Genomic DNA, 21,636 nt, shown 5'->3' with positions numbered 1-21,636 from the left:
GGAAAGGTCCATAAATACTCCAGGGGCAGAGCCCTGGAGGGTTGTTAGCCCTTTAAGGAAAAGCTGATAACCACAATGGCAAGAGCTGAATCCAACAGTTATTCATGGGACCACCATTGATAAACTGGGAAAGAAGGTAGGAGTTAAGCAGTTATCTGGGAAATCTCTCAATAACTCACTGCTACACAGCGCACTAAAGCTGTTGCTAGTTGAAAAAAACTGCCAATAATTCATTTTGGTAAAGCACAACAATTATAGAACCACCTATAATTCATTGCAGCAATGCAAAATTTAGAGAACTAGAAAAGCAGGGTTTTAAGCTTCCTGCACCTGCAAACTGCAGCACCTAATGCTCCTGTCAGCTCCCAAGCATATAGCATAATGGCCATGCCTTTTGTAAGTTTCTCACATCCTATTTAAATAAATCAGACCCATGAAAGAATACATCCCACCAAGGCTGATTCACTGAGTCCATTACAATTTATGCCTGGGTTTTTATGCCAAGAGACAGTGGCTGAATGTTACTTTCAAGGAAAACAAACACAATGTCTTCCAGTTCACCCCTATAATTACACCATTATGGCCGCATTGCAAAGTCATGATAGAAAGTGGCTTAGTGTTGCTATATGTAAACTAGTTTTGTGGGTGTTCCCCGCCTTTTCTTTTTTCTTTTTACTAATCCAGCAGGACCAGAAGTTTAAGAATTTTGACTTAGTCACTGTTTGTTAATCATCTAGTTTATTAGGCAGAAGCTAGCATGCCAAAAAGAACAGCTCAGGGGATGCATACGTCTCACCATAACCCATTACTTTTGCAGCCTTACAGAACCCCATCCCAGGTAGATGGGGTCAAACATTCAACTTTTTTTTTTAATCTTGTGGGTTTGGAGAATGCGCATATCACAGATGTTTAAACCACCCTTTTGACCCCTTACAATTCCTGAAATCTGCTTTGAAAACAAGCCTTGGCCCATCCATTTTTTGAAGCAGGGCTCTCAAGCATGTTCTAAGTCATAATGAGTTTTCTTTAATTTTGACCTAATAATGCATCAACCCATCAATTATGGTTTAGTGTTGCCTAGTAAGCATGTTGCCATGATTTGTTTAACAAACCATCATTAAAATCCTATCTTAGCATTGAACAGGAATTCAGCCAAGTCCTCTAAATTGTAGCAATTGTTGCAATGGTTTTGAACGCACCAACTGAGCTTCAGGACATGAGTTATAAAACTGATTTAGTGAAATTTGCTAGGTATACACACCCATTGTTTTGGGAACTGAATATTCTGGAGAATTCTAGAACACTGCATTCCTTTTCCAAATCATGCTGATCGAACTATGTCTGGAGTGGTCCAACAATATTCTAGAACAAATGACTTGATAACAAAGCCAAAACTGCTCAAATTAAAAGCGACACCTACGGGAAGTTGAAAACTCAAGGTAAATGAACAGATCTGTATCTCCTAAAACAAACCTCATATTGTGCTTAAGGAATGTTTTGCAAAGAGAATTCCAGATATCAGGTGTCATCACTGATCACCACTTGTCTTGGGACTGGAAGCCTTAGAAAATGTCCTTTAAAAGCTATTATAGTAAGGGGCAACTGGGCATGAATTCAGTCTGGTATTTCATCAACATAACCTGCCCCAGAAGTAGGTAAAGCCTTGCCATCCAGATGCTTTGACTACCTTGCACTATTGTAAGAGAATGAAATTAAACTATTTTGCTTTGGAGAGTATTGGGTTTCCTAACTTTGCTCTAAGCTGAAAGAATACTGTAAGATCAACAAACAAGTCATCTAACAAATACCTATTCATGTGTCTCTTTCCATAATTGCTCCTTGTTCAATCTGGTTGAATTTGGGTTAAGGTTAGAATTGTTATTGTTTATGATCTGTCTCCAGGCCTTTCATCTCATTCCTACAGAAATTCCTCTTACAGCTTAGAAGGTTCACAGGAAGCTTATAGATAATTGGTTATGAAAATCCTTTGGATGTAAAATCAATCCTATAGAGAACGTATATAGGATTGCATTCACTTTTAGCAGCTTTCACTGTTATTCAAAAGCCAGCAGCTATATTTTGTGTGCGTACACACACATGGCACTATCATGCCATCGTATCATACGATTTGTTTTCTGTTCAGCCTTTCATAGTGATTTATAGGTGTGGGCCTGAAGGCTCCTATTATTGATTGTTTTGCTTTTCTGCAGAGGAAATGTACATTTTAATCCAATTTTAGGAGGTTAAAAAGAAAAGTAGCAGAAAGTTCAGATTTGTAAAGTGATGATTACAAGTGGGTTCAATGAGCCACTGCCACCCCCTTTTTCTCCCCTTTGAGCCTGTTGTAATTCCCAGTGAACTTGATCCTCGTGGACATCAGCAAAAGACTGAGCTCGCATTAAGACAGATGAAGTGAGAGTTGCCACATTGCAATTTTGTCCCTTCCAGCTTCAGCCTATCATCCCTCCTACACAAAGACAAGCTAAGCTGTTCACTACTTCTCTCTGACAGCTAGTGAGAAAACCACTTCCCTGAAAGTCAAGGGATATGCTGATTTGTCCCCTTGCCCTGAATTTCCAAACCTCCCTGCCTGAAAGCAACTTTTCTTTGTCTTTGACAATGCCCTGTAGGAATGTTAACATAATAGAACTTGACAGTTTGGGATTTTATTTATTTATTGCCCTGCTGTGATGCCTTAAAATACCCTGAAGGAGCATGGTGTTATTGACCAACATGCCGTGGATTTTTCAATTACCATAACGTTTAACTATAATACAGTAGGAGACGACAATATTATTTAAAACCTTTAAGAGATGTAAGCTTTGCAATGGAACTAGGGAAAACATCGTGAGACCCCCTAACTCTTGATATGAAAGTATCTTCTGCATTTATCAATGTGTTCTGGGTTTAAACCTGATTTTAATAAAGGGGATTCCAAGGGCTTGATCTGTACTTGCCTAGGGCCCAGCTATTCTCAGATACCCAAGAAAATCAAGCACTAAGCAGAATAGAACAGAACAGAACAGAACAGAACAGAACAATAAAAGTTATTCTATTCTGTTCTGTTCTGTTCTGTTCTTTCCTTAGGCATGAAAGCCATCATGGTGATTTGGGGCCAGGTGTTCTCTCAGCGTATCTCAACTCATAGGGTTGTTGTAGAGAAGTGGGAGGGGGAACATTATATATACCACCTCAAAGTGTACAAAATAAAGGTGGGATATAAATGTAATGAACAAGCAAGAGTTTTCTGTGCATTCACATGCTATGTTTAGATGAGGAGATCCTCTGAGTGCCACTGCTGAACCTTCATGATTATGCAAATCCTTGCTGTTCCAAACAATGTGTCTGGAGGTGGCGCCTCCATAAAATGCCCCTGTAAATGGTTTGTACAATTCTACGTCATGACCCAAGTTGTGCCCAAGAATGGATTGATGCCTAGGGCAGCCCTTCTCAGTCTGGGTGTCCTCAATGGAGATGTTAGTTTCCATACTTCTCAGCAATGGCCATGCTGGCTGGGGAATGTTGAAAGCTGAGGATGCCCAGATTTGTGCAATGAAAATTCCAGGCAATGGAAGGAAAAATGAAGACAGCTGTACCCATTGCTCACTGGTTTTGAATGGAGTCACAAGCAGGTAAGGGCTATCCAAGCCAAAGGAGGAACTGGGATAGGCTGATGTTGGTCACCTGAAGTTGATTCAGAAGACTCACAAGTAAAAACAGGATGGGGTGTAAGCACAGTGCACTTGGCTAAAGAAGTGGGAAGGATGGAAGAAATAATTGGTACAGTAAGGTTGAGTCCCCTCCTCTCAAAAACAAGATGGAGAAAGTGTTGAATGCTGGCTTATCTGAATCTTTCAGAAACTGCCATCTATGGAAACAGGGAGATAGATGACATGGAAAATCACAATGAGTAATGAAACATCGAAACAAGGAGATAAGTAAGAAGGAAAATATCAGTTATCTCAAGTTTTCTAAATTTCATGGTTTCTACATTCCAAAATATCCACTGCTTGAATCTTGACACTGCCTACATTTCTGAAGATTATGCAGTGGCTGTTTTAGGTCATGTAGTGATTTCAATTATGGAAATCCTAAAATGATATATTTAATTAATGTACCCTTCTTCTTTTCTGGTTTCCCTTAAAGACCTAGTTACATTCTACATGCTCACAGTGAAACCATTGGAATTATAGCTTTCTTGACCCTCAAGATCCCTGCTATAATCCCAAAGCAAAGTATTATAACGATTTCCTAAAACTTATGAGGAAGGTAGAGAAGTTAAAACAGTATGAAATAGATATGTTAGCAGTATGCTGCAACAGACAGTATTGTGAATTTGAACTTTGCAGTGATTTCCATTTTATTTATGATCAGCAGGACATTTATTGCATCTCCATGTGAGGTCTGCAGCCATACTGAAATTGATTTTTTTTTTTAAAAGAAGAAGCTAATACCTTGCACTATCACCAGAAATAGGAAGCTCATGGAAAATTCTCACAGAAAGGCCAAACTCTCACAAGATTCCATGAGGTTCAAGGCGCTATGGTTGAAATCTCACAAGATGGGTGATCTTGAAAAAAATTGGGATGTTCTCATCTCTAATTCTACGGTGATGAGCTTTAAGAAAAGATGCTTAAGCTCATTCTATACAGATTCCCAAAAGTGTAACCAAAGGTAAAGGTGCACTGGTTGGTGGTCAACCATATTTCCTTCTGCTCACAGCTTATAATTAGCCATTTACAGAGAGCTGTATATAGGGTATACTGTGATAAACCCTAGGGGAACTGCCCTGAAAATCCCAAGAAGAGAAAGATGTTTAAAATAAATTTATGATCGACAGTAGTTATGATTCCTGACAGAGGCAAGAACCCTCGTAAGCACCTTCAGGGCAAGAACCTTTTGATGCGGCACGCTGAAATTTAGCTATGTAAAGCCACTGTGCTTGCAAGGCATTCCTCAGAGGCTTAGCTATGACAGCTCCCATTTGTCTTCCAGGTGTCATTTTTCAGACCTAGTAAGAAAATCTCCCGGCTTCTTTGTAGGAGCTAGTTCAGTCGCTTGAAGCACACTCAGCGAGCAAGCTAGGGAATAGCCAATAATGGCCTTTTTAAAAATTCATGTCTAAACACTACATGAGTTCTGTCAAAACTTGAACTCATGAGTCCAAAAAGTGGGAATGTTAATGGAAACTCAAGGCTGCAACAAGGCTTGTGTTCAATTCCTTAAATGCACAGAGCACTCCCATAAAAATCAATGGACAGTATTAAGGATACCTAGAGTGCAGGCCTGCACAAATTAGAAATGAGTGGGGCAACTGGAGGCCACAGCCCTGGATCTGAGCCTACATTTATCTCCTTTCCCTGCCTGGATTACAAAATCAGGAAGAAGTATCTCCCTAAAATTTTCAATAGAGAAATATCAAGAACTGTCAGTCCACTATAGAAGAGAAATGAGTTGTGTGTTCAAGCTCAATAGATCACAGTTGTGTAAACCAGCTATAGAGATTAACCAAGTAATCACACCTTCTTCCTGTTAGGATCATACCTTTCATAGCAGGCCTCATGTCTCCTAATTTTTTTCATCGGAGAGTTTTTAATAGTTCCTGTAAAGTTCTTCTATTTGTTCTTTGTCAAATGCAACACTCCCCGTTTTCTCTAGGATAAGGATTATCACCTTTGAAAAGCACTTTAATCCACTATCTTTTACCCTAACAAACAAACAAAAAAATTATTATTCCAGGAAGTTTCTTCTGCCAACAAAGTCAAATGATGTCCTAGTCAACAAAAGAGGTTTTGTTTATTTGTTTGGTGCTGGAACTATTGAAAAATGACGTATTTCATTAGATTAGTCATTGCAGCAGGATTTTGATAGTGTACCTCATTCCATTTAGCAGAATAAAAATGTGGCATTTCTACCACCGGTGGCTGTTACCACTGTTGTTTTACTGTGATGGGACTCTTTATTCAGAGATACAGTCAGCAAGAAGTCATCACTGCAGATTCCACAGTGCATAAAAGAGGAGAGGGCACAAGCAGGTTGCCATTTATTTACAAGAAGCCTGCAGTAATGAAGTCAGAAGTTACCTAATCCTATTTATGCCAAACTCCATATTTTTCAGCAAGTCCTGCCAGCCTTCATAAAGGTTTGTTTACAAGTAGAGAGAGTTCCACATTGACAGGTTTTGTTTTCCACACAAGGTGGTTGCTGATAATAACCACTCTAGGCAGTCCATGACCTACTTAAAGGACCAGACTAGAGCTTCATTGTCCTCCTATCTCTCCCCCTCCACACAGCACATTGGACTGAGAATCCATGCATATGAATCGCTGAGCTAGGGAGGTACATGCGACGCTTCATCTCCAAGGTGGGCTTAAGAAACTTATCATTCGCGCTTTTCTCCACAGGAAACAAGAGTCTGCAGCACAACTCTATAGTGGTTGGGCAGCCGGCTTCTACAAAATAAATAAATATAAATCAGGCCAGTTGTAATGGGAATTCAATTTATTTTCAAGTCAGAGTTATTCCATTAGGTTGTTATATCTGCCACAAGGGTGGTATTTGCAGTTGAAATCAGTAACATCCGTTGTCTCCATGTCTCCCTCCTCCTTTTCTGCCTCCTTCAGATATTAACAGGAAGTAGCTCTGAGCAGCAATAGTGTAAAGTGAAGAAAAATCACATCCTCTAGGCCATAAAAATTAATTTTGTATGTCCTTCTCTCCTCTCCACTGTTGTTATTTTCCATTGCCCAATCAATTTGAATCAGGATTGCTAGCTTGGCTCATAAACTGTGATTTCTTTCATAACCAAAGTGTTATAAAGTTAGATTTAACTACGAAACCCAGCTAAAGGCAATAACCTCAGCCTCATATCTGCATACAGCTGTTGCTTACAAATCATGTCTGTGTGTTTCATGGTTGTGTACACTGATGGCAGTAGAAAAGGCACAGCATGTCACTGTCTAAATGTAGTATTAACCTAACTCAAAATCAAAGAAGCTAGGTTAGGAAATTAAATTGTAAGGGAGAAACCCAAAGAATTCCCAAACTGAAATATATGCTATAATTTAACTGAACCATACTTGGGAAACAGTAGACAGAAATGTAAATGGCAATGGCTAAGGTTTTATGGAACCACAATTGCAGAAGTTACAACTGTCAAGTTTGTCAGTGTATGAATCACAAAACCAATTGCTGTTTTATTTCGTCCGCAACACAAGCTAGGCTTAAGTTCTCTATTCGCTTTTTCAAATGCTGGTAATGCAAAGCTTTCGATGCAAATCTCCCAATCCCCAGACAACAAAATGTTTTGGAAAAGTTACCACAAAACTACTGCAAACAGATACTAAGGATTGGTTTGCTTACATACTTATTGCAACTTCTATGCTGTTCAGTTCTCAAAGGCTTTGCACTGCTTACCGACACCAGCAAACACAATTTTAAGGAGGCGGGCCTTCTCTGCAGTGGCGCCCACCGTTTGGAATATTTTGTTCCCAGAGGTGAGGCGGGCACCTTCGCTCCCAGACTTCCAGAAGAATTTAAAAACCTGGTTCTGCTGCCTTGCTTGGGATGGGAAGGGCAACAGCTCTTCCTGGGGGTGGTTGGTGCCATAGTGCCCTCACCATTGAATGAGAGCTTTTCGCCAGAAGGTTCTTATATTTATCTATTTATAATGATAGTCTGTATTGTAATCTATGTTTTATGGTTTTAATTTGTTTATTGTGTTGTAAACCGCCCAGAGTCCCCCTTCGGGGGAGATGGGGAGTGACAGAAATCCGAAATATATATATTATTTATATATATATAAATAATCCTGCAACCATCAAGACTGTTCCTATCCACAAACATCCACTTGATTCTCCTCTACCAGGGGCAAGCTAAATCTCAACATCTTCAACAAAGCTTCAAAGGGCTTATGGTTCTGGGGGACTTCAACCTGCCATCCCTGGGGCATGCTTCAGAGGCGGCTTGGGAGCTCATGGCTACTGTGGCAGCCATGGGCCTGTCCCAGATTATTCAGGACCTGACTCGAGACAGGGTCTCACCCTGGACCTGGTTTACTTGTCTGAGCAGTGGCAATGTGATCTGAGGGGAGAGTTAGACCTGTCCCCATTATCATGGTCAGACCATGCCCTTGTGGCCCTGAGATTCTCCTGTGCCATCCCACTGCTCATGGAGACAGGACCCATTTGATTGGTCTGCCCCCAGTGACTAATGGACCCAGTATGGTTTCAGAAGAAGCTGGGGGTTATACCCAAGGATCTGCTGCATGGTCCAGTGGAGGTCCTTGTTAATACGTTTTCTACTACAGATTAAGGCTACTATGGTAACTAATCATTTTGGCTAGGTGAAGAGGTTGAATTTAATTGTCCCCTTTTCACGTGTTAATGGTTGCATTGCCTAAGGGAGGAACTTGCCTGAACTTGTTTTAGTTTCAGTTTCCCTTCTGTGTAGACTTGCAGAGAATATGCAGCTGAGTGAAATCTCTCCTCTCAGCAAACAGCTTTTAAATATGTTTGTTTTCTGTAAATAAAATTATTTTTATAGAAATCCCTGGTGTGTGACTTTTCTGATCTCTCCTGGGCCAAATGCTTTCCTAGCAATCTGCCAACAGTCCTGGCTGGATCACACTTGTGTGGCCTCTCTTGCCTCTCTCTACCTGACACTCCCCATGGTTTACGGAGGAGTTGCGGGTTTTGAAGAGAGTTAAGAGATGGAGGAAGACAAAGGCCGAATCTGGCCAGACACAAGCTAGAGCCACTATCAGGGCCTACCTTGTGGTGATAACAGTGGAGAAACAATATTTCTCCATTCTTATTGCATCTGCAGAATGCCGCCCAATGGCCTTGTTTAAAATTACTCAATCTCTTTTAGGTAAGGTGGACTCAGTGTCCCACCTACAGGGCTGTGAGGAGTTCTCTGACCATCTGCAGGATAAAATCGCTCAGATCCATTCCAAGTTGGACTCTAAGCATGGGGCACAGTCTGAGGAGATGCCGAGGGAATGGACTTACCCTGTTATCTGGGAACAGTTAGATCCTGTTGGGCCTGAGGAAATGGACAGGATCCTCTGGCTTGTAAAGGCTGCCATATGTCATTTAGACCCATGCCCCTCCTGGCTGGTGAAGGCAGCCAAGGAGGTAAAATGTGGCTGGGTCCAGGAGATGGTTAGTACATCCTTGAGAGAGGGGGTGGTCCTGGCTGTCTTCAAGGAGGCTGGTACACCCCCTCCTCAAGAAACCATCACTGGACCCAACTATGCTGGGCAATTTTCATCCAGTCTCCCACCTCCCCTTTTTTGGGGAAGGTGGTTGAGAAAGTGGTGGCGTTACAACTCCAAAGGATTCTGGATGAAACAGATTATCTAGACCCCTTTCAGTCAGATTTCAGGCTGGGATATGGGACAGAGACTGCATTGGTCATGCTTATGGATGATCTCTGGCAGACGTGGGATGGAGGGAGTGCATCCATCCTGGCTCTTCTTGACCTCTCAGTGGCTTTCGATACCATCAACCATGGTATCCTTTTGGGTAGGCTCAGGGAGTTGGGAGTGGGTGGCGTGGTTTTGCGCTGGTTCACCTCCCTCCTCCAGGGCTGGTCTCAATCAGTGGTGATAGGAGGTGAGAGAGCCAACCTTCAACCCCTCCTTTGTGGGGTACCGCAGGATTCGGTTCTCTCTCCGCTCCTATTCAACATCTGCATGAAACCGCTGGGTGAGATCATTCGTCACCACGGGATGAGATACCATCAATATGCTGATGATACTCAGTTATATATCTCCATCCCGGGTGAGGTAAGTGATGCGGTGACTGCTCTTTCTCAGTGCCTGGGGGCTGTGGGGGCCTGGATGGGAAACAACAGGCTTCAGCTGAGCTCTGGTAAGATGGAGTGGCTGTGGATTTATGGTTCCTTGGTATCTGGGAAGTTGTCATCTCTAGTTTGGATGGGGTTGCACTGCCCCATTCAGACCTGGTGCAGAACTTGGGGGTCCTCCTGGACTCACAACTCCTGCTCGAAGAGCAGGTGGCAGTCAGACCCAGGTCTGAATTTCTGCAACTTCGTGTTGTATGACAGTTACGTCCTTTCCTGGATCGAGATGCCCTCCAAACAATCATCATGCCCTTGTCATCTCCCATATAGGCTACTGCAATGCCCTCTACATGGTGCTACCCTTGAAGATATCTGGAAGCTTCAGATGATCCAGAATGCGGCCATGTGGGCAGTTATGGGTGCCCCAAGATCGGCACATGTGGCACCACTGCTGTGCAAGCTGCACTGGGTGCCAGTTCACTTCCAGGTCCAATTCAAGGTGTTGGTTATAACCTTTGAAGCCCTATATGGCATGGGGCCAGGTTACCTGAGGGATTGTCTCATCCCCATAACATTGACCCGTCCTACCCAGTCATGCACAGAGGGCATGTTATGGACCCTGTTGGTGAGGGAACTGTATTTGGCAGAGTCCAGGGGGTGAGCCTTCTTTGCAGTGGAACCCGCCCTCTGGAAAATTCTGCCCCCGGAGGTGAGGCAGGCCCCTTCACTCCTAGCCTTCCAGAAGGATTTGAAAACCTGGTTCTGCTGCCTCGCCTGGGATGGGAAGGGCAATAGCTTTTCCTGGGGGTGGCTGGTGTTGTAGAGTCCTCCCTACCAAATGTAATCTTTGCCACTTGGATTTTATATTTATTTATTTTTATTATGTCAGTTGCCTGCCTTGTAATTTATGTGTTGATGGTTTTAAATGGTTAATTTTATTGTAACTGCCCAGAGTCCTCCTGTTGGGAGGGAGGAGATGGGCAGTGATAGAAATTTGAATAATAAGTAAAGAAATAAAGAAATAAGGAGGGCATCACTCAACAAGGGGATCACTGTAGATGACAGTCTCTTGGAGACAGGACTTTTAACAAGACTTCTGTCCCAGATCTCACTGGATAGATTTTCACTGGCAGATTCAGCAGTGAGAAGGGGATCTTCAGGCCAGGCCCTGAGCTATGTCAGGCTTCAAGGTGACAACCAGAATCTTGAACTGCAGCCAGTGAAGCTCTTCAGGTAGTGATGTTACACCCCAAACTACCTACATAAATATAAGAGTTGATGATATTTATTTTTGTAATACCAGTTTTGCATTTTGCTTTGTTTACAAAGGAAAAGGGAAAAAAAATGAATAGGGAATGCACAACCCACAAATAACCTTTAGCGGGCATAGGCCTCCTATGTCTCATGTTTTGGGCTCCAAACCAAGCCAGCATGGGGAAAGGAGTTATAGTCCCAGTAACTGGAAAATACTAAGAATAGGGGCAACCAGAACTTAGAATGGAACCATATTTAGCTCTCTGAATGCTGAAACAAGAGATAATTGATAGAAGATAGAAGTTCTGAAATCAGGCTATTAAAGAGAATTTTGGGTACCCTCCCCCCATAAGCAAAGTGCAGCCATCCAAATAGGGCAATCCATTGAGTAAGAATCACAAGAGAAAGAAACAAAAGTGCTTGATGGGTGGAAAATACCATCTAACTTTAGATTTTTCAGTTTCTTAGTTCAGTGGCTCACCTCTTTATAATGTACTATAAGTGCCATGGTTATCTACCTTTCTCTAACTAATTCCACTTTTCAGACCATAGTAAGGTGTATATACTATATTCTGCTTTGCAAAAAGACAATTTTCTCAATTTTAGTATAATGAGAGGTTATCATTTAAATAAATCAGGTTAAGAATATGAAGATGGAAGGGGCAAAGGCTTATTCACAGCTCAATAACTCTTGAGTTTATAGGGCTGGGATCATTATATCTGACCTGAGCCATAAAGAGGACTTTGAATACTGTTCTGTCAATGGGGACAATAATACCTTTGGTGGCAATCAAACCTGTTACAATTATAGTATGTGCTACATATACCGATTCCCTCAACTTGCTTTAAATGGGAGTGCAACTTCTCAGCTTTTTTTTAAAGAAATGGACATATCTGTAGAAACAGAGGATAACACAGTCTCTGTCCAGTTCCATTTTCCTGCATTTCTTAATGCCAAGAAAAACTACATGAAAAACACACACATGTAGTATAATACATATATGTGTGTTCGAGTATATGTGTGACTCCTGGTGACTGCTTTGAGAAGTCCCTGCAGTTTTCTTGGCCAGATTTCTCAGAAGTGGTTTTCCATTGCTACACATGCAGATATACACACATAAAGAACTTACTTGCAAAACCCTTTTGTGAATTCATAACCTTCATTTGGCAATTAATTTAACACACACACACACACACACACACACACAGAGCCCAAATCAACCCACTGCAGGATGAAGGCCTCTTCACTGAAGGTTATAGACCATAACCTATGATGCTAGCCCAGTGTGTGTCCTAACAGTCAGGAATCACGCTGAGACAAGGAGTAGGTCTCTAGTGTTTATTGCTGCTACATAAGACAGAATCCTAACAAGCTGAAGAAGCGTGGGAAAACCCAGACAGATCAACCCCGAAAGTCAAGGCGGGTCTGATCTGTGTCTCTTTGAATGGCTGCTTAATTCCTCAGTACTACGCATGCGTTTCCCCCCCTGGATAGGGCCCCCCTCCTGCTCGCCATCAGTACTCATGACAGTGTGGGTTAGTAGGTAGATGTTTTTTAACTTCCTAGGCTAGAGTTGAGAGTGAGTGACTGGCCCAAAGTGACCCAGATGGCTTCCATGCTGAAGGGAATGAAGGCATAAATAAACATAAATAAATCACACACACAAACACAAATGATTGGGAAAATGCATAATGTGGGGCTATAAATCTGAGGCACAGATCCTTCAAATTAAGAGAAAATGCTGCTATAATCATTGTGGGGAATTGATATGACAGCATGACATGCCCATCCATGAATATTTTGAATCTGCAACATACTCCTATGGGGAATTACACTGCTGATTGAATTAAAGTGCCACAACAGCAACACATTCTGTTGCACCCTCTGCCTTGAAATATTCTGTTTAGAAGTTAAAAACAGGGCAGAGTGTTTCCGGTGCTTTATAAAAAGCAGACATTGTTGTGAATAGGGCCATACAAATTCTCTTTCCAAGACAGATGGTCATTCTGCAGCCTTTCCAAGTTGAATAAATAGGGTGTGTATACCCACACATTATTTAGTTAACTCATTCTGATGGATGGGGGGGGGGAACTGAAGACGTATGGGGTCTGCTGAAATGCTCCTCCCCAGCTGTTTAAAGTATCTTCAAAGATTTCACAATGCCTTTCCAATCTACTTTGAAAGGAGCTTGAGGGATAGCAACTTATTAACAATAAGATAGTTTTCGGCACTTTGATATGGAACTATATCACCACAGAGCTTGATTAAAGCCCTAAATACTGACTCATACAATTCTGTATCATAACTAAAGAAGCCTGCCACTTGAAGTGCTCTCAGAATAATAGAACACCTTGTAAGGCTTTAATAAAATGGTGTATGCCAGATGTCATTGAACATGAAAATGTTGTAACATCTAAAATGTATTTACCATAGTTATACACTGAATGAGAAGCACTCAGGCTAAATTACTTGTAACTTAGACCTATTGGATCACTAGATTTAAATGGCTCATGATTGTTTCATTGTGTTCAATGGTGCTTCTTATGAGTATGCTGCTCCATTTTTTTTCCATAGTTATTCAAAGCAAATAGCAGAGCTGAATGACATAACACAAACAATTTATATGGATTTCAGGTTAAATTCAAGCCAACATTGAGGTCTCCCAAGGCCAAGGGGAGGAGCAAACTACCTTACTTATTGACACTACACTACATTTTATCTTAGGTAATGAACTGTCCCTTGAAAAACAGAACAGGTGGCAAGTCTATAGTTAATCTAGCATTCATGTTTTTCTCATATCATTTTTTGGCAATACTCATAATAGCATTCCTTCCCTGGGGACTCTTAGTCAATATTTGATGCATAAAGGGAGTGACATGGTGATATAAGTATTTGAGAGGAACAAGGGAAGAGACAGATACGTTAGGTAGAAATGATTTTGTTGAGTATAGTGTCTTCACTACTTTGGGATTGAGTTAATTGAAAGACTGAATCAACTTCATGAATCTGCTCACACTAGAAAGGAATCTCTTCTCTTTCACCCTCCCTTTAGGGTTCTTGTTCATCAACCCCCAAAGAACGAGGCCTTTCCCACAGTGACGCCAGACTTTGGGCATAGTCTACCATCTGGGGTGTGTCAGATTCGTGCTGCCCACTTTTAATAAAGCCCTAATTATTTATTTATGCCACCCCTGAATGGGTGTGAATGTTTCACTTTAAGTGTTAGCTATAACAGAATTGGATTTTAATACTCTGTGGTGATATTTTTAACTGCAGTTCTTTTATTAATGTTTTATTAGATTTCTATTGTGTGCATTTCAGTACTGTATTAATGTATGATTATTATCATTATATTTTGGTGCATAAGAGTTTGTTGCTGTAAACTGCCTTGGGAAAACATTATTTATAAATCTTTAAAATAAACTAGTGAGCAGGAAAGGGAAACTGTTTAACAAAGGGAAAAAGGGAAGCATCCTCAATTTGCCAAACCAAAATCCAATGCTTAGGATTCATGTCCCAATCTTTTGCCATGAATACATGGTAACAGCATTATTGAATCAACCAGTTGCAGGCTGGTTTTTGGAAGATGGTGACCCTTATTTATTGACACCTGGCCTTTGGTATACTCCCATTATACAAATAAATATTTCTAGCTATTACAACTATTTGTTGCTATCACAACTATTTAAACACACACACACTTAGCTAGATGGTCCATCGCTATATCATGAATTCCATGCATTTTAATCATTCAAAATAGAAGAGATGAACTCATTCCTTATTCATCTGAGTCAAATGGACTTTTTTTATGGTTATGATTCTCTCTCATGACTGTATTTCGACATTTATATTGTGACATGTGGACCATAACTGTTAAGAAATTGTATGGTATTAAAATAGAAATATCTTCTTAGCGGGTTTTCCCTTTATCCTTTACTATAGCTGTTCCCTATAGCTCAATTAAAAGTATTTAGAATCTGGCTCTGACTCACTTTATTATCATTTTACAATGACATCTACTAAAAAAAATTGTTCACATCATATTCACAAACTGATTAATGGACTTCATCAATGCCTATGTGAAACAGGTCTGAGTGATTTCTTCAGTTTCTTGGCACATCAGCATTTACATTTGTATTAGTGTCCCTTCTCAACAACTTGGTCTGGAGCCATCAACAACCAACACCTTAAGTTTATTAAAAGCAAGCAAATGAAATCTTGCTGGAGTGCTTGGAGAGGTCTAAGGATAGAATTGGCAGCAGTGCAATGCATTGATTATGTTAATGAGTTGAAAAGTTCACTGTTAAATCAAGTCTGCTATAGTATGCATCTAAATGTGCTGGAGAGGTACAGTTTATGACAACAATCTCACTGTTGCAAGCAGTCACACTAGTAAAGGACAGATACACCAGTGGATCCAGGTGGATCTTGGGCTACACTGTTAGGTTGGATGAATGAAGAGGGGCTTCTTTTTCCTTCTGTGATACTGTCTGCTCCCAACCCCACATCCAAAATATCATGTTCTCTTGTAAGAGAGAAATATCAGCAGAAAGAACAAATCAAATGGGAAAAATCCCTAAATGAAAGAACCAGCCTTCCCAGCAAAATAAATGCACTAGTAAGGATTGAACAGAGAGCCAGTTTTGTGTTGTGGTTGAAGCAACAAGCTACTGTAGAAAACAGGAGACCATAAATTCTAGTACTGCCTTAGGCATGAAGCCAGCTGGGTGACCTTGGGCCAGTCATTTTCTCTCAGCCCTAGGAAGGAGGCAATGGCAACCCACTTCTGAAAAACTTTGCCAAGAAAACTGCAGGGACTTGTCCAGGAAGTCTCTGAGAATTGGACACAATTCAAGTCTCTGAGAATTGAACAGTTTTTTTTTAAAAAAGGATTGAATGGCCTCAACAAGTTGGCTCAGTATATTTTGAGAAGTCTATGAGCCCAATGCAGCAAATAAACCATGCTTAAGCAAACCATGTGATGTGAAATCCAGTCATCAATTCTGATAGCACTTTTGCACACTGTAAAAAATTCTACATGTCCTATATTCTAAGAATTACTTAGCAACCTTATAAATGTATTCAACATTTTCCCATATTGCAGAACAAACCTTTTCACTAAAGCCCTGATTGAGTTCATAGTAGACATATGAGTCCAACTAGGACTTTCAAATTCACATCTCATGATTTAGTTTCAACACCATTAGACCAGCTTTTAAACACTGCCTGAAGAATCCTAGATCATGAGTTATATAACCTGACATTCATGCCTATCAACTCCAAGAGTAGATATTGCTTGGAATGGCTGTTGAATCTGGTCTCAGTACTAGAGAAAAAACAGTAATTTCCACCATATCCAAAGACAACATGTTAGTTTATTGTGTGCATGGGATGCACAATGAGTAGCATTCATAACTTTTATTCCAAACCACTTACTACTGTTCTTCGAGATATGCTGCCTGAAGCAGCTGTCTCACCTTTACTAAATAGCAGAGCCAACCCTACAGAATGTTTACCAGAACTGCTACTCTTGGCCAAAGCAAATGTAATGGATGGATGGATGGATGGATGGATGGATGGATGGATGGATCTATCTATCTATCTATCTATCTATCTATCTATCTATCTATCTTCATGTGGCACAGAATGGTAGGTGGCACTGAAACTCTCCCCACGACCTGAGTTCGATCCCAGCAGAAGCTGGATTCTCTCTTGGGTAGCTGGCTCAGGTTGACTCAGCCTTCCGAGGTTGGTGCAAAGAGCACCCTGCTTGCTGGGGAAGGTGTCGACTGGGGAAGGAGATGGCAAGCCACCCCACTACAGTCTGCCAAGAAAACATTGCGAAAGTGGCGTCCCCCCAAAGGGTCAGTCATGACTCGGTGCTTGCACAGGGGACCTTTCACCTTTCATCATACACACACACAAACACACACACACACTCATTCATTCATTCATTTATTCCATTATCCCTCTATATTTGCTGGCAAATATTTCTTGGCAAAGCCATTTATTTACTATGCTATTTATTTTCTTTTGCTGGATAAAAGTCAGATTCGTTTTGCTCTTCCATTTACTTTTACTTTTCTTTTAAAAAAGCTATCTAATAACTCAGCTGTTTCAAAACCCTCATTAATATCTTCTCATTCATTAAATGGCTCCTCTTCTTCCCTGGAAGCATTTGTAGCTGAGCTACAAAAGCACTTTCTTCTTCCCATCAAGCAAAAAGCAACTAAGTCTACTTAAAAAGAAGAAGAATCCTGCTGTTTTCTTTTCCTGTTCCATCTATTCAACTGAATTGAATTTTTACCCTATGACACATAAAAATGCATCATTTTAAATAATTTACAAAGATCTATTTATGTAAATCTCCAAAACAAATGAATAAATTCCATGCATTTTGCGGTGGCGCTGCGGGTTAAACCGCTGAGCTGTCGATCGGAAGGTCGGCGGTTCGAAACCGCGCGGTGGGGTGAGCTCCCGTTGCTCGTCCCAGCTCCTGCACACCAAGCAGTTCGAAAACATGCAAATGTGAGTAGATTAATTGGTACCGCTTCGGCGGGAAGGTAACGGCGTTCCGTGAGTCATGCTGGCCACATGACCCGGAAGTGTCCTATGGACAACGCCGGCTCCAAGGCTTTGAAACGGAGATGAGCACCGCCCCCTAGAGTCGGACACGACTGGACTTTACGTCAAGGGAAACCTTTACCTTTACCTTTTTTACAAAGATCTATTTATGTAAATCTCCAAAACAAATGAATAAATTCCATGCATTTTGCTCACAATTTTCATTAATCTTCATTTTAACCAGCAAGAAGCTAGACAATGTTTGTCCACAGGTAACAGGTGTGCTACTGTTGCTTTGGTTATCATAGACTCTGAAGCTAAGATACATTTTGCAAAACATTTAGAGACCATCTAATTATTGGACGGTGTTCTTATTTTCCACGAATGCCCAGATATTTATTTGAGGAATCAAACTCTTCCTAAGATATAAAGTTGGGAAATTTATCTTGCAGTTTACTTGTAGAAGGAAGTTTGAAGAATCAGAAAGCATGGGAGAAATTGCTCCAGTAATGAAAACCATTTGAAAGCAAAACTAAACAAGATTTTGCTCTTGACACAGCCCGATCAGTTCAGTCATTTCATAAAGGAAAAAAAAAAATCTGTGCAAGTAAAGGATCAAAACTATTCCCTTAGTTGAAAAGACTGATTTTATGTATCCATCTGAGGGGGGGGGGGGGTGTTTATACCTGTCACAACAGGATCAGAATGGAAGATAAAGAGAGAGTCAGAACCACCTCCATTAAGCAATTTCCAATATGAGATCTCAATCAGTTCCAAGTAAGGAAGCAGATAGATGCAAATAAACTAAAGCTTTGCATTTAAGAGATTTGGTTTTTCAGGTAGGGCATGAAAAACTCTTGTCTGAAATCTAAAGAGCAACAGCCATTGCTCTACAGGAAGGATAATAATGAGCAAGATAGACCAATGATTAGATCTGTAAAAGGAGATTTCCAATGTCTAGTGAAAGAGGAACAATGGACATAGGAGGAATATGACGCCAAGTCTGAGTCCCAATCTTTTCATGTTTAGGACCTTCCAGAAATTCCTAGAAGGTTGGAGAAAGGAAGTTAGTCAGAATGGACAGCCCTGGGTTAACTGAGTGTCACTTAGTCGAAATGCATGGAGAAGCAAAGAAGATAGGATACTTCCTCCCTCCTCTCTACACAGATGTATAGGGCTGAAATATATCACTGACACTGGCAAAGAAGCAAAAGTTATTCCCTTAGTATCTTGGAGCAAAAATACCAGAAGTAACAGCCATCTTTTTTTTTTTTTCTTTTCAATAGAATTACTGTGAACAGCTCCTTCTTCTTCCCATATATCAGTATGGTCAAGTTTAGGAGAGGGAGAGAGAGAGGGGGGGGGGGAGAGGGAGAGGGAGAGGGAGAGAGAGAGAGAGAGAGAGAGAGAGAGAGAGAGAACCACCCAGAGAATGCATAGAACACCTATTTGTAAGCCAGCCATTCTGGTTGTTTTTTATAGAAAAGGCCTAGTTAGGGTTCCTTTGTGTGTAAAGGAATAAGATTTCATTTCCCTTTTCTGTTAACCTACCCAAGCATTACCAAAGCATGCTGACTGAGCTAGTCAGATAGAAAGCTTCATCTTTGCTTCTCTGAGAAAGTTAATTTGCTTCAGTGCATATCTATTCCACGGGGTTCCCTTGTTGGTTTTCATGTTTCACAGCTAAAGCTGCTGGCCATGTTCACTAAGCATCATCCCTACATCCAGCTTCTCCCTGGCAATTAATCATATTTTTTTAAAGGCTTCCAGTTCTGAAAAATATCTAAGCATAGCATCTCTTAAGGAGCTGACCATTTAGCCTTCACGCAGTAGTACCAAAGTGGGAGAGGGCATGCAAATTGGTTGTATGTCTGAGAGACTGGGGAGGCTTGGAAAAGAATGAAAGGGTGAGTAGACATGGCCAAAAAAAGACAGAAGGGGAGTCCATTGGCAGCTAATCCCATAAACAGCAACACAACCCAGGGGGCCAGAAACATGCAAAGAAGCATTTCACATCATTCAAAGAGAGTCCACCTGAATGAAATCATTATAAATGAGGCTGGAAAATTCCTCACATTTTTTTTTTACTCCAGACAATATTAAAGGTACCTTACTGAAATCTGTGCAGATCTCGTTTCTTTGAACTTGCCCAGCTGTGTGGAACTTAACACAATTTCCCTACTTCTTTAAATTATAGGATGGCAAGACTGGATAAATTACCATATCCAGTAATCCATCTTAATGGGGATTCTGAGGACACATTGATGGCAGCAAGGGGAGATTATGTTTTTCCTCCTATCTACCTTCCTCTCTGCCAAGTCTTTTTTTTCCCACATTGCAACTCTCCCACATGATAGATGGCACGTGCCAGTGGTTAAACGCAGAATGGAGAATTAATTTTGATAATGCATAAATTGTGCTCAGATGAGAAGAAGCAAGTGCATACCCAGTCACTTTCACACACACTTTTGGTGCAGCCCACAAGCCAAAGTGGCCTCCCCCATCCTACCATTTTTAGTGATATGTCTTTCAGCCAAATAGAAAAGTACATGGTAACAGAAGACATTCAGAAGATAAATGCTTAGAAAATAGATGATTATCTGAGAACCATTCCATTGCCTTCCTTTGTTAAAAGGAGAGGAGAGGAGAGGAGAGAGGAAATGGAAGAAAAGTAAGAGAACAGGGATGGGGAAAAACTGAGAGTATTCTTTTCAGGAAAAGGACCACCATTCACCTTAAGGAGTTCATAGTGTTGAATGCCATTCACTCCAATGTCAGGATCAATAGCAGATGGAACAGAATAGCGGGAATTGATAGCTGTGTTCTCAGGGATAGAGATATTAATGACTGTTGAAGGAAAAAGAGGAGCATTGTCATTTATATCCTCAATCAGGAATCGAATCTTGACCAGTCTGAAGACTTCATCAGGAAGAACTGCGACTTCCACCTCATAAAAACAACGGTTCTCACTAAAAATGCCAGAGCAAAGCTTTTCCCGATCAATGCGATTGGCAGTGGTGAATATTTCTCCGGTATTCTCCTCCACACGGACAAGTGGAACATCACCAGTCTTGTACACAAGTTTGAACTGAAGAGGAGATGAAAGGGGCACATCAGGGTCAAGTGTCAGATTGAGATCCTTGAGCAAATTGCCAAGCAGGACATTTTCTGGTAACTCCTCCCGGACTGTATAATTCTTCTCCTGAGCACCCGACTGAAACACGATGCAGACTAGTAAGACTGCCAAGAGGTAAGTCCCAGAAAGCAAGTCCATCTCCAGGACAGCTAAGGTGTTGTCCAGCTGAACACCAAGTAGAGCTAGAAAAAAAGAGAGACAGAGAAAAAAGATTGGATTAAAAAATGCAATGAGAGAGACCAGTAACCTCAAATGTTTTTTTCCCCCTATCATTACAGGACAGGACCACATACATTCATCAACACCTATGGAAAGAAGCAGCAAATCATGACAGTAAGAAATATAACCTTTAGGACTGCACAGCATATAAAGGATAAAAAAAAAACATACCCAGTGAAACCCTGTATCCAGTTAATTCAGGCTACTGGCAAGGGAATTCTAGTGATCCGTTTGTTTGTTTTTTCCCAGCAGCCACCTGTACCTGGAAGCTAATCCCAGTTCACCAAGAAATTGTACCATAATAGTCAACATTCATTTAGAAACTAGACCAAGGTCAAACATCACAGTTGCAGTTGCTACTTTTTCACAGTGTATCCATTTGGATTTCTCAGAAGGGTTTCAATCGATACAATCAGAAATTGCTTCCCACTTTTCTCATTAGCTCAATGGTCAAGTTTTGATAATAGACTGAACATGCCTATCATGTCTTTAGCGATTAAGGACCGAGATGAAGAATCAGTAATCCTATCTACACCAGGGCTTTCACTAAGCAGATGTTTGGCCTCATGCATCCAGTTGTAGTTTCTAATACAGCTTCCCCAAAGAAGGAACCCCATTCAGAAGGCAATGCCCAGTACCCCAAAGAGGATCCATG

General features: G+C 41.0%; 1 protein-coding gene across 1 annotated transcript in view; it reads right to left on the bottom strand.

The window, feature by feature from the left end:
* PCDH11X (protocadherin 11 X-linked) overlaps positions 1–20,900 on the bottom strand; it is a 511,529-nt gene extending 490,629 nt beyond the window's left edge. Inside the window, exon 1 of the mRNA XM_063313613.1 lies at positions 20,361–20,900. Within this exon, the coding sequence (XP_063169683.1) occupies positions 20,361–20,900 (540 nt within the window). The remainder of the gene's footprint in view (positions 1–20,360) is intronic.
* Between the last annotated feature and the right edge of the window lie 736 nt (positions 20,901–21,636).

This window comes from Candoia aspera, chromosome 12 (genome assembly GCF_035149785.1).
Source record: "Candoia aspera isolate rCanAsp1 chromosome 12, rCanAsp1.hap2, whole genome shotgun sequence".
Lineage (NCBI taxonomy): Eukaryota > Metazoa > Chordata > Lepidosauria > Squamata > Boidae > Candoia > Candoia aspera.
The sequence above is the reverse complement of the archived record's forward strand: the minus strand, read 5'-3'. Positions and strand labels throughout refer to the sequence as shown.